Below are 15,164 nucleotides of genomic sequence, written 5' to 3'. Positions count from 1 at the left end.
CAAAAATTTCTAGGGAAAGTTGGATGCTTCTGTGACAGAACATGACTGAAGAACTATATATTAGTAAATATATTTATTCCATGATTTTTTAATATGCATTTAATATATGAATTAATATTTTAAACTTGGTCACTGTCAAATGGAATCAGTAATTACCCTTAGTTATGAATTTTTCCATATAAAATGAAAACTGTTAAGAGAGTTACACCCACAAACGTCCTCACCGTATGAATGTGTGGAAAGCCAAGGTGACTTACATCATCAGCTGACTTGAGAAATGGGAGGTTGCATTAGGCTATTCGAACCTTAAAGCAAGGACGTCATAGCTGTCCTTAGAAGAAGAAAAAGTGAGCAGTATATCTTTGATTCAGACCACTTGCTCTTCTCTTGGAGGTAGCCAGGAGTAAAGGTTTCTCACTCCCTATATAACATCTTCCTTGAGAAAGTTTAGCAATTAGAATCAAACCAAAACCAAATAAACCCTAGAACCAATAATCTTGTGTGAGGAAACTGAAACAGAGTAACCAGTGTTGAAGTTGTGCCGAGAGGCGTAATTTATGTATCACGTTTTTCTTATCTAAATGCTTATAATAATTTAGTTTATTCAAATGAACAAATTAACTAAGGGCACCGACTCAACCCAGAGAAAAGTGATCCTATTCCACACAAACAAGATGAATGTTTACCGTAACATAGAATAATAGAATTTAAGACATAAAAACAACATTAAGAAAATGAAAAAACATCATAATAATATGTGCTAAGTAGTCTCGTCCAATACTGCCCCTTTCTTCTTGATTTTCAAGTTTTATAGCAAGTTCGTACTACGAGGTGATGTGCAAGATTTTGATTTTAAATATTTATAGCAAGTTCATATTTTTGAGATGTCATATATAAGATTTGATTGGTTTTTTTCACCTTTGTAACGCCTTTTCCTTAATATACCAATTTACATGTGAAATTTTGTCTTCAAAGGACTAATCTTGGAAAATTTTCAGAAGAAAAATGCCGTGATTCATGAAGAAATAGTAAATGATCAAGTTTGAACAGCACTACATTTGCCCGAATCTATCAGAATTGGATTGTCTTCTACTTCTTCCATCTTCTAACCGTAATGGGGCTTGATGTTGGCCCCATTCACTACTCTTTGTTGGTCATGTTGTCTGGTCTCTATCATGACTTGATGCTTACTATGAACCCAGGTGACGTTTTCCTTCTGTGTTTTTGGGTTATCAGGTCATATAGATGGCGGAATGGAAATCAAGAGGCCAAAAGGGATCACACCTCCAGTACTGACCTTTTCCTTACCCATGGAATCCAGGAGGCGGGTGCTTTGGCCAATTTTCCAGCCTTTTCAACTCGGTGGCCTGTGAATGGACTGACTTGCAGCTGCCGTTTACGGAGAGAAGAGAAAAATATGTTTCTTTGAAATGTCTTCAAAAGAAATCTTCCCAAAGAGGCCTATAGTGAAGTGCAAATGATATAGGCACCCTCCTACATTTTTACCCTCTTAAAATACCAATGGTAGATAGGGATCTTTCCTTAGATACAGTACTGAAGGGAATTTTGAATTTCTTCGGGTTATGGCCTATCCAGTGATCAATTAGACGAACAAAAATTCATGGAACTGACATCTAGTTGAAGCATTACATGAAAATGGTCCACACTGTTGAATTAGAACAAGATTGCATTGCAAAAAGCATTATCTTTGTGAATCTTTTCACCAATCCTTTTCATACGAATGAAACTAGATCCTTGCAAATCCTAGGATAGTTGTGGTTTTGTCAACCTACAACATACGTTTGTCCTCGTTTGGACAGATGGAAAACAGAGGGACTTTTCTAAATAGTACGGTAATTTAAAAAAGTTATTCTTAAATTATTGTAGTAAAAGAAGTTATTACAAATGTATGGTAGTTTTTGCCACCTATGGGAGAGGGTGAACTGATAAATTTTTTTTTAAACCAAAATCGTCGACGAAATTTCAAAAGACGATTTTAAAATTTTTTTAAGAGAAATCATCTCTTCAAGAGACAAAGAGACGAGTTCCCTTCAGTTTTTATTTTTATTTTTTATTTTTGATATATTTGGGATTTTTTAAAAAAAAAAAAAATTAATTTTTTTTCATGGGAACTCGTCTCTTCAAGAGACGAGTTCCCTTGAGGAATTTTTTTTTTCTTTTAATTTGGGAATTTTTTTAAATATTTTTTTTCATAGGAACTCGTCTCTTCAAGAGATGAGTTCCCTTGAAGAATTTATTTATTTATTTATTTTTTTAAATTTGGGAATTTTTAAAAAAAAAATATTTTTTTTTCCATGGGAACTCGTCTCTTGAAGAGATGAGTTCCCTTGAGGAATTTTTTTATTTTTTATTTATTTTTTTTTAATTTGGGAATTTAAAAAAAAATATATATTTTTTTTTCATGGGAACTCGTTTCTTAAAAGAGACGAGTTCTCTTGAGGATTTTTTTTTTTTAATATTCTTTTTTCATGGGAACTCATCTCTTGAAGAGACAAGTTCCCTTGAGGATTTTTTTTTTTTTTTTTTAATTTGGGATTTTTTTTTAAAAAAAATATTAATTTTTTTTTCATGGGAACTCGTCTCTTCAAGAGACAAGTTCCCTTGAGTAATTTTTTTTTTTTTTTTTTGAATTTGAGATTTTTTTTCATGGGAACTCGTCTCTTCAAGAGACAAGTTCCTTGAGGATTTTATATATATATATATATATATTTCATGGGAACTCGTCTCTTTTTCTCTTGAGGAATTTTTTTTTAATTTGGGATTTAAAAAAATATATATTAATTTTTTTTTTCATGAGAACTCGTCTCTTGATTTTTTTTTTCTAATTTGGAATTTTTTTTAAAAAAATATTAAATTTTTTAATGGGAAATCGTCTTGGGGATTTTTTTTAATTTGGGATTTAAAAAAAAAAATATTAAATTTTTCAAAAGACGATTTTATTTCTATTTAAAAAATAAATAAAAATTCAAAAGGGAAATTGTCTCTTGAGACGATTTCCCAATAAAAAAATTAATATTTTTTAATATTTATTACAAATTAAAAAAAAAAAATTCACAAGGGAAATCGTCTCTTGAAGAGACGAGTTGCCATGAAAAAAAATAATATTTTTTTAAAAAAAATCCCAAATTATATATAATAAAAAAAATAAAAAAAATTCTGAAGGGAACTCGTCTCTTGAAGAGACCCCTCTTGGCTGCCGATGTCGCCCGAGATAGCCAGAATCGCCGTGGAAAGAACGAACGGGCGGCAGCCCTCCTGGGCAAAAGGGAAGGGGCAGCAGCCACACCTGAGCACCCAGTTTCCACGTGGCGCGCTCAGGCGTGGCCAGACCGCCCCCCACCCTTTTTCTTTTCTTTTGTTTTTTTTTGTTTGAATTTTGAGTGTGCTCCACGTGGCACCCCCACCATGCCATATTTTGGGCCACAATTCGGCCCAATTTCGCAGGCCTTTATTTATTGTTTTTTTTAAAAAAAAAAAAAAATCCTCAACTCGTCTCTTGAAGACGAGATCCATGAAAAAAAATAATATATATATTTTTTTAAAATCCCAAATTAAAAAAAAAAAAAAAAAATCCTCAAGGGAACTCGTCTTTTGAAAAGACGAGTTCCCATGAAAAAAAAATAATATTATTTTTTTAAAAAAATCTCAAATTAAAAAAAAAATCCTCAAGGAACTCGTCTCTTCAAGAGACGAGTTCCCATGAAAAAAAAATCCCAAATTATAAAATAAATAATTTTTTTTGGGAAATCGTCTCTTCCAAAGACGAAGAGACGATTTCCCATTAAAAAAATTTATTTTTTTTTTAAATTTATAATTTGGGATTTTTTTAAAAAAAAAATATTAATTTTTTTTTCATGGGAACTCGTCTCTTCAAGAGACGAGTTCCCTTGAGGATTATTTATTTTTTTTAATTTGGGATTTAAAAAAAAATATATTATTTTTTTTCATGAGAACTCGTCTCTTCAAGAGACGATTTCCCTTGATTTTTTTTTTTATTTTATAATTTGTAATAAATATTAAAAAAATATTAATTTTTTTTAATGGAAACTTTTGAATTTTTATTTATTTTTTAAATGGAGGTGAAGTTTGTAAATAGGACAATTCCTTCTATCGTGTATCCCTGATCTATTATTTAATAATTTAAAAAATTATTTATTAAATTCCGCAAGGCTCATAACCTTGAGGTCACGGGTTCAAATCCTGTCTCCGCAATATTTTTTTGTCAAAAAATTATTTATTGTTAACTAGTAATTACTTACCATTAGTGATTACTAGTAATCTTTTCGTTATTGACAAATCGATTGATAATCCATATAAAATCGTCTTTTGAAAAGACGATTTTGGTTAAAAAAAAAATTTATCCGTTCACCCTCTCTCCTAGGCGGCAAAAACTACCATATATTTATAATAACTTTTTCTACTACAATAATTTAAAAATAATTTTTTTAAATTACCATACTATTGAGAAAAGTCCGAACAGAGCAACAAATGTTGAGGTAGTGCAGGGGAGGTGTAACTTATACACAATAGTAAAGGGAGCAGATAAATCGCTTCTTGCTATGCCACTCATGTAGTGCCCCATCCAGGTGCCATCTTCATGAAGGAAAGGCAAAAAAAAACCGATTTTTATCACTAGTTTTGACTTAGAACAAGCTGACATATAACATAATCGTGCAAAATATTCAGAAGAAGTGTGTCAGGCTCCATTAGATAAAAGTAAATGATGAAGTCACTACCACTACATGGATATAATATATCTGTTCATACAATTGGATTATCTTCCACTTCTGTTTCTATCTTGATGTGTGCCATATAAACTTTAGTACTCTTTCTTAACCAAATATTATATATATATATATATATATATATATATATGCTTGTTTAGGTAAGAAAGTCATGCCAAAGGAGACATGCAAAATGGGGATTTTTGATAAGAATATGAAAGTATAAAAAAATAATTCTTAAACTAAAATTAATTAATTTTATTTACTAAATTTAATATGTAAAAAAATTATAATTATTAAGATATTTATCAACAATAATATTTATAAAAATATAAATTATGTTTAATATTTAGATATTGATTTTTTTATTATTATTTCTTTGTTGATGGTTCATATGAACAAAATTATTGATTTTTTGCATTCATGATAATAATTGTCTTTTTATCATGTTTGATACTTTATTAATTGTTGAGATATTTATTAGCTTTTTAGTATTTATATGAACAATATTATTGGTTTTCTTATTATCATGATAGTAGGTGACTTTGATTCTTTAATATTAAAAACATTTGATAATTAAGGATTGACTTTGTGTTTATATTTATGATATTGTGTATTTGAATTTCAAGGCTTTTATTTAGATATATAGTTTTTGAAAAAATGACTTCTTAATTTTTATTTGATCAATTTTCTTGAAACCTATAACATTAAAAATTGAAAACAAATAAAAAATTTTAAATAACAAAATATTTCCTCAATTTTTTCTTAATAAAAAATAGTTAATCATTTCTAATTTTATGTGTATTAAATTATTATTTTTAAAATATTTTATTATTTTTTCAAATTACTTTAGTTGTTTATCATTCATAATTACTAAATAAAATATCTTAATATACAAATGATCCTTATTTCTTTTTAAATTGATTAATACTTAAAAATTTATCTCTTAATGCTGAAAAATTTATTGAAAATTAATTTATTGAATAATAAGTTAATTTATTTTTCTAAATTTAATTCCTTTTATAGTTAAATTTTAAATTAAATATTAATATTTTTAATTTTAAAATTTATATAATAAAATTAATTTTAAAATTAAAATAAAACAAAATTATTTATTTTGTAAAAATTATTTAATAAATTAATAACAAATTTGTTTTTTATAAATGCATTTTTCAAATAAAAAATTTAACAAATAATTAATAACAAATTAATTATAAATTAATATTTATTTAAAATTAAAAAAATCTTCTCTTGAAAAGATAATTTTAGTGTGTAAATTTTTTTAAAAATGAATTTTAAAAATTTTACCTTCAGAAAACAATTTTTTTTTTTTGGTATATAAATCATCTTTAGAAGAAAAAATTTTAAAAGAAAATAACTTTTTTTTTTTTTACTTGATAAAATCCACGTTTGGAATTATTTTTTTTCACAAAAGTACTTTAGAAATTATTATTTTAAACTACCGTCCTCCTGTCAAAAATCTTGTTGTTACAATTCATTTCGACTGAATGGAGAGGTTAGTCCCGTGAGCAGTGAAACTGAGTAACTAGGGTCAAGGTTGTGCAGGGAGTAGTTTGTGTTTCACATTTATTTATTTTTTATCTAAATGCTTATAATAATTCAGATTTTTCTAACGAACAGATCAGATCAAGGGCATCGATTCAACCCAATATGAAGTCTCTATAGGCTTATCGTCTTGAGCCCAAACCAGACAAAAGTGATCTAAACAAGATGAAAGTTTACCATAACATGGAATAGAATTTGAGACAAAAAAAACATTAGATATTAGTTATCCTAATATGTGAATAAAGGAGAAAAAGAATAAGACGTTGATTTCCACTTTTCATTTTTGCATACCAAGCACATCTTTAGTGCTTTTAGCTATCATGCTATCTTTACCATTGTTTACCAAAGTTCAACTTGGTTTACATCTTTCCCTTTACATTTTGGTGGTACCTATCCCTATTTTGACATGAAAGTGTTTTTGTTCACGACCTTATTGAATTGGACCTTTAGGGGCCCTTTATCTTGGACGGTTTCTTTCCAAATTGTTAAGTTTCTCTTTTAGTAGGTTTGGCTAGTTCTCTCTTCGGGGTGTAGACTAGTGATTTAAACCGAGGTTACTTGTTTTTCTTTTTATAATCCAAAATATTGATAAAGATATTTTTAATCACCATCCTCATTATATAACTATTTTTACAAAGAATTAATAGTCTATTGAAATATTTATATAATAACATTTTTAATAAAAAATATATATCAATCAAGAATTTGAGACACCTTTTAACAATCTCCTATTTGGACTAAACTCTATCAAATCAATCTTCTCTTAGTGATACATGTCATGCATGAATTTTCTATATATGTCTTTATTGATGCACTTGACTCCTTTGATATGTCATAAAAAGTCAACTATTAATGTACCCTAATAAGAAACTTATTTGAACAAAATTCTTAGTCCATACCTATGTCTTTGGTATGCCATGGTTTGCTTATGTGACATGATCCCCTTTATGCACGACAAATTTGAACCATTTAATCTTTTTAAAATTTCCACTTTCGAGATTGAATGAGAATGTATAAAAGATGTTGCACTTATATACTTTAGTTGTGAAGTACACGCCGTATGCATCACATGTTAAATAGAGAATAATTGACTCCACTTTCAATCAAAATTATTTTTTACAATAAGTGTTTTGCACTGTTGCCTCTTTTAGAAAAAGCTTTTATATTAGTAAAAACTTTAATACTAATTACTAATATACAAAATAAAGATAAAAATCAATTAACACAAAAAGTCAATGTTTTACAAACCGGACCGGACCGGTCCAACCGGTTCAACCATCGACCGGTCACATTTCCAGTCTGATCCACTCTATTAAACCGTTTAGCTATTGAACCAACGGTCGAACTGGTGAACCGATAGAACCGGACGGTTCCAAACGAACCGAACAGTCCATATTGGCCCATTATTTAGCAAGCCCACTATATAAAATATTAAAAGCTGTAGGCCATAAACCATACTAGGCCATGTCTTTGCATGACAAAGCCCACACCCAAACCATTTAATGAGCCCACAAGGTGGGCGCTGTAGCTTTCAACAAGGATACCTTTTATAGGCATCCTTTGCATCATTATTTCTCTCACAAACCGATGTGGGATTGCAAAGATAATATCAATGAAAAAATTTTTACAAATGCAACAAGAGGATTTGAAGCTGGGACCTCAAGTTTTGTAAGTGAACTAGGACACCACTCGGCTACACGTGATTTGTTATTTGATATGCTAAACAAAACCATATATATTGGATTTTAATTTTTTTTATAATATTAAATAAAAATAATATAATATTTTTAAAAATTATAAATTAGTTAAATTTTCATTTTTAATATATTCACATTTAAATATTGTATACATTTCATTTAATATGATTTAATTTGATAATATCAAATATATAAAATAATATTATTGATGTTTAATTTATTCATATATATTTTAAAATTTTTATAATTATTTTTAATTTTAATAATATATAAATTATATATTTATGACATCACCGATTCGATAGCGGTTCGACCGCCGGTCCGACCAGTGAACCGTGAATCGATAACTTTTCCGGTTCGATCACCGGTCCGATTCTGAAAACATTGCAAAAAGTCATACGAGGTTTTAACATGATACGATGAGCTATGTTCATATATATAAAATCATTTTATTATATCTTTGAATATATGAGATACAAAAAATAAAATAGCTATCATAACTATTGAGCCTTAAAATATCTTATATTTACGCGTTGAATCGTGAGCCTCACTTTACATACTCCTCTCTAGCTAGTTGATAACTTTTTTCTTCTTATACTATATTAAATTGTCAACAACTTTCCTTACAAACATATTTCCACACGAATCAAACATTATTTCAAATATTATATACAATATAGTTTTGTTAAAAAAATATATCACGTAGGATCTTAAGTCAATTTTAACTGCATCCTTAGTGGCAATTAAAGAAAAACCAGTGTTTACATGGGAAATTTTGACTTGAAGCCTACTGGCGCAAGAGCTTTGGAAGAAACTCTCAGAAACTGTCTTCATCATGTGGAAATTAATGTATGTCTTGATCCTGGCCACATGCACTACTCTTTCTTGATCAAATATAATATGGTTGTTCAGCAAAGAAAATCATGTTGTCAGAACTGGAATTTGAATATCCTTTCTCTCCATTATCATGTCTTGACTCTTGATGCTTAACACCAACCCACGTACTGTCTTTTTTTTTAGTTTTTTAGTTTATCAGGCCATAGAGATGCTGGAATGAAAATCAAGAGGCCAAAAGGGATCTCACTTCCAGTGACCTTTTATTTAACCATCGAATACAAAAGGTTGGCGGTGTTGCCATTTTTCCAACTTTTCAACTCGGTGGCTTGTTAACGGACCCATTTTTCCAACTTTCAAACCGGATCACGTAGAGAAGAAAAAGATATGTTTCTGTGAAAGATTTCCAGAACAAACCTTCTAGAAGAAATATAAAATGACAAGGGCCCCGCCCATATCTTTTAGTATTGAACTGAGCCCAAAGATGACGACATGGAATAGCTTCTAACGATACAGATCACATTGTCTCTCCTCCCTTCAAGGAGGGGCTAGAGAAAGAAGCATATACTCTCTTATAATGCCAACCATTATAAGAACGTTAGATAATAATCTACGATCATTACTTATCCGATGTTCGGATAAATGAACTCAAATATTTGGAAACGGCCCTTCTTAGAATTTTGTAGCATTCATTAATCTGAAATTAAAAACTTCAGAATGGCTCACATTGTTGCATTGCACCGAACGCGCAATCTCTATGTGTATCTTTTCAAAAATACTTTCGCGGAAGCCTCAAACCAGGACCTTGCAAATCCTTGGCTAGCAGTCGTTTTGTCAGCCTCCAATTATTATCCTCGTCTGGACACAAGGAAAACAGAGCAACAAATGTTGAGGGTGTGCAGGGGAGGTGTAACTCATACACAAAGCAACTTTACAGTAAAAGAGCAGATAAATCATGTAGTGCCTATCCCAGGTGAGCATTAATCTTAGGGAAAATGAAAAAGGCCAACGTTTGCCCACCAATTTTGACTTGGAACAAGCAACGTATAACGTAATCCTGCACACTATTTAAAACAAGACTTAGAAGAGTGTCATGTTCCATTGAAGAAAAGCATACTACATTATTATAATATATCTGTTTATGACACGTGGACGGTCTGCCACAAATATAATACGCTTATTTAGCCAAGAAAATGATGCTAAAGAAAATTGTGAAATGGCCGCAGAGAAAGCAATAAGGACAAAAGTTGTGATCACACCTCAATAGTCCAACTTTGCAACTTCTGTAGGACCCAAATGGTTCCATAGAATTTATGTGTCACCATGAGTGCATGACACGTGTCATATGGGTGTTGGGTCCAGGCCTCTATAAAAGGCCACCTAAATCTTTTATCCTTACACAGATCTCAGCCTGAACTCAAAGATGTCTTCCACATCCTTGCTAGTGTTGCTGCTGGGACTGGTGGTTCTCACTACCTCGTCTCTTGCTGACTACCCCAAGCATCCCCCACTTCAGAAACCACCTACGGAACACCAACCACCAACTAAACCTCCCAATGGAGAGAAGCCACTCCCCGAACACAAGCCACCAAGTCCATTTGGCAAACCACCCCAGGGAGAGAAGCCCCCACCACAACACAAGCCATCTGACAAAACTCGTAAGCTTCTCCAGGTAGAGAAGCCGCTTCCGGAGCACAAGCCGCCGGTGAAGGAACCACCTACGGAACACCAGCCACCAAATGAACCTCCCAAGGGAGAGAAGCCAGTTCCCGAACATAAGCCACCAAGCCCATTTGGCAAACCACCCCAGGGAGAGAAGCCGCCACCAGAACAAAAGCCATCTGACAAAACTCGTAACCTTCTCCAGGGAGAGAAGCCACTCCCCGAACACAAGCCACCAAGCCCATTCGGCAAACCACCCCAGGGAGAGAAGCCACCACCAGAACACAAGCCATCTGACAAAACTCGAAACCTACTCGAGGGAGAGAAACAACTCCCGGAGCACAAGCCACGAAGCCCATTAGGCAAACCACCGAAGGGACAGAAGCCACCTCCTTCCGGTCACAACCCTGGGCACCCTCCTGCAGAGAGTGCCGAAGACTCATACAAGCCACCTCAGAAGATTACGCCTCCTTCAACTCCAACAAAGAAGCCACCAGCTCCTACCCAGAAGCCACCCCACAAACCACCATCTCCTACCCATCCCAACTGAGTGACTTTGGTTAGTTTGAGATTTTGAGTAATACGTAAAATAAGAGCTGCTACCCGCTGTGAACTTATCATGTTACTCTTTCCCTGTGAGCCTATAGGTTCTATGTGTAAGTCGCTGCTATGTTTCTGTTTGAGAATGGTGATGAGTACTCATTGTAGGTTTCTCTACCTTTGTAACACTGTCTATTTTATTATGTAGTGAATATTGAGTGTTACTTATGGTGCTATCTACAATCCAGATTTCCTTCTATTTATATTTCATATTTACTATTATCTTTGCTATGAAAAGTACTACTGCTACCAGTAAAGAAATTACAATTCATTTCGACTGAATGGAGAGGTTAGTCCCGTGAGCAGTGAAATCGCAAAGGAACAATAACAGGATGATACATAAACTCATGCAACTTCTCATATAATGATGCAATCAGTAGATGCCCAGAACTTCGAAAATCGGAAGCAGAATTGAATCAATAATGTCATAATGGCATTAAGAAAGCAAATAAGCAAAAACTTTAGACAGTCATCTAAGTATGAAAGCTTCTCTTTATGTGATGCTGTTGAGCTTAGTCAAGGCCAGGTACCTGACAGTTTCATCATCAGTCAGAAAGTGGCATGCACCTAGGGTTGCACACCATCTGTTATGGATGCTCTGAGCCACTCAGTTGAAAGCATGTATGCTGCCATATTTTCTTAACAAAATGAAAGAAACACCACTCCAAGCATCATACAGGTTTAGTATCAGTTAAATCCCATAAATCCACACGCTTCTCCTATTACAGCCATTAGGTCAACAGGGCTATCTCTCTTCCATCTGATTCTGGTCGCTTCCCACAAAATCCTCCATCTTCCTAGCCTTCCTTATGAGGTCACATTACGATACATGTTAGTTTAGAAACAGAGAGATATGATCTGTCCTATTAGTAATTGGACAATGCCTGATTGGATTTAGTTCCAGATAGCATCAGCAAATATAAGGTACCTGATAATAGGATTGCAAGAGAAAGGCGATTATATATAAAAAAAAAGATCCAAATTGGGAAGGATTAAAACTTTATTATTTTCCACCATTCTCTTTTATCCAAATATTATATAATATCTTATTTATAAATATTCACCCTTAATAAAATAGAAATTCTTGATAACAAATATAAAAACTTTCAAAAAATTCAACAACTCAAAAATAGAAAGAGTATTTAACTATTTTTTCGGATATTAATAACCAAATGAAATTTAAAGGCGAAAATGTTTTAGATCTTCAAGTTATGGAGAAAATTCTTCAAACTTGAACCATTCGAATCAAGCACATGGTGTGGAGGCCATGCCTTTTCCCTTTTATCAATGACAGCTTCAATGTCATTTGTTGGTGTAAAATATGAAGATAAACATCAATTTACACGAGGTGTACAAGATTTTATAATGGTTCCCCAATCTTGCCTATATTCATGAATGAGAGAAAATCATTCTATCATATAATTAAAAATATTACTCTTTATATTTACATCTTGATATATGAGCCCTTCCTTTATCGAGTGTTTCTCATTTTTTTTTATCACATTTCTATTTACTTGGCACAGTGTTGCATGTTTATCATTATATCATAGTGATTTTTTTCCTTCTTGTAACTTAAAATATTTATAAAGATATTTTTTATTATGTAAGTATTTTTACAAAGAATTAATCATTTATTGAAATATCTATATAATATTTTTTTAGAAAAAAATATATATCAGTTAAAAATTTGAGACACCTTTAACAACTCCTACCTGGACTAAATTATATCAAGTCAATCTTATCTTTATGGTACATGTCACAAACAAATTTTCTACATATGACTTCATTGATGCACTTGACTCTTTAATTTGATATTATAAATAGTCACCTAATGTACTCCAACAAGAAACTTATTTTAACAAAATTGTTACTCCATACCACACGTATTTGGTATGCCATGATTTTCTTATGTGACATGATCCCCTTATGCATCATAAATTTGACTCGTTTAGCCATTTTACATTTTACACTTTCAAGAATATCTTATATTTCTTTGTTTCTTATAATTACACTCTGCTCTTTTCCACATTCCTACCTAATATTTGATATAGAATATACATACTCAACCTTAAGTCATGACTTTTTTCTCCATATAGCATACTAAATTCTCAACAACTTTCCTTACAAAATGTATTTCCACGATGAATCAACAATATTTCAATTATTATATACAATATTCTTTGGTTAAAAGTATATATCAATCAGGATTTTAAGTCAATTCTAACTGTATCCTTAGGGGCAAATGGAGAAAATTTCCAAAGTTCACAGGTGAAATTTTGACTTGAAGCCTAATGGTGCAAGAGCTTTAGAGGAAAATGCCATTATCTAGAGGAAACGTAAATGATAACGTTGACAGAACTATAGCTTTAGTGGAACTCTAATAGGTCTTGATGGACGCCACACTACTCTTTCTTGATAAAATATAATATGGTTGTTAGCAAAGAAAATCATGTTATCATGGGATTTCAATATCCTATTCTTTACCTTCTTTCATTAACATGTCTTGATGCTTAACACCAACCCACGTACTGTTTTTTATTTTTTAGTTTTTTTGGTTTGTCAGGTCACAGAGGTGCTGGACTGAAAATCAAGACGCCAAAAGGGATCTCACTTCTAGTGACCTTTTATTTAACTACTGAATACAAGAGGCGGGCAGTGTTGCCATTTTTCCAACTTTTCAACTCGGTGGCTTGTTAACCGACCTATTGGAGGCTGCGGATGACGTAATAGAAGAAAAAGATATGTTTTCTGTGAAATATTTCCAGAACAAACCTTCTAGAAGAAATATAAAATGATATGGGCCCCGCCCATATCTTTTAGTTTTGAACTGAGCCCAAAGATGACATGGAATGGCTCACAATGCTGCATTGCACCAAACGCACTATCTCTATGTGTGTCTTTTCAAAAATACTTTCACGGAAGCCTCAAACCAGGACCTTGTAAATCCTTGGCTGGCAGTCGTTTTGTGAGCCTCCAATCAATATCCTCGTCTGGACACAAGGAAAACAGAGCAACGAATGTTGAGGGTGTGCAGGGGAGGTGTAACTCATACACAAAGCAACTTTACAGTAAAAGAGCATATAAGTCATGTAGTGCACACTACAACAAAAATAATTTATGATGTCACTATTTATGATCTAACTTTTAAAATAATGACATCATATGACTTAAAATTCATAAAGGTGACACATCATATAAAATTTTTTAAGTAGAATAGATGATATTAATTTTAAGTTTAGTGTCAGTTTTAAAAAAGTGACACTATATAAAATAAAAATTTTTAAATATTATAACTAAATGGGCCCACTTTGAGAATAATGATAGTATATAAAAAAAAACCCATTGTTTCCACATTCCCACAATCCAAAAAAATATCATTCCATAACCCATAACCATAACTTTCTTCTATCTCTCTTCTCACACCCATAGTTCACACACAACTGTTCTTCTCTACTTCGTGGACTCCCAGGTAACCCAAAATCTCTTAGATCTATCATTTTCTTTTTTTTATTAATGCCAAAATCTTTATTAGCACAACTGATTTACATTCATTGATTTTGTATATTTGTAATGTAGATTGTGTAAATACTGTTTTTTTTATTGAGTTATAGGAAAGTAAAAATTAGGTTTAACATTCCACCATATCTTTTGTTTCATTGTTAAATCCATAAACCCCAAAACGAATGAAAATAAGATAAATGAGTGATTTTTTAATATATTTCATACTCAAAATGAGGGATAAATATTTTACAATATGAAATTTTCTTTTGATCTTACAAGAAATTTCTTTTGATGAGATTTTTTGTTTGTTTTCTAGGAGTATTATAGTATATTGTGATGAGGATATGTATCGGTGATATTTGAAAAATACTTTTTTAGAAAATTATTCTCAATATTGTCATCTCCCACAAAAGGAATAATGAAATAGTTTCCATATCATGTTAGAGTTGGTTTAGAATGTTGGAATTAACAATTATAAATTAATTTTATTTTCTATTTATTAATGTAAATGAATTGTTTTTTAAAATTTAAAAAGGAATGAAAATTTTTATAATTATAA

The 15,164-nt window shown here is 31.5% G+C and overlaps 1 protein-coding gene across 1 annotated transcript; it reads left to right on the top strand.

The window, feature by feature from the left end:
• The first annotated feature begins 10,265 nt into the window (after positions 1-10,265).
• On the top strand, positions 10,266-11,054 carry LOC117914539 (early nodulin-75-like). The gene has a single exon (XM_034829889.1). It carries the CDS (start codon positions 10,266-10,268, stop codon positions 11,052-11,054), a length of 789 nt encoding a protein of 262 aa, XP_034685780.1.
• Positions 11,055-15,164: the final 4,110 nt, after the last annotated feature.

Source organism: Vitis riparia, chromosome 5, assembly GCF_004353265.1.
Source record: "Vitis riparia cultivar Riparia Gloire de Montpellier isolate 1030 chromosome 5, EGFV_Vit.rip_1.0, whole genome shotgun sequence".
NCBI classification, from domain to species: domain Eukaryota; kingdom Viridiplantae; phylum Streptophyta; class Magnoliopsida; order Vitales; family Vitaceae; genus Vitis; species Vitis riparia.
Note: the sequence above shows the minus strand (reverse complement) of the source record. Positions and strands in the feature narration are given on the sequence as shown.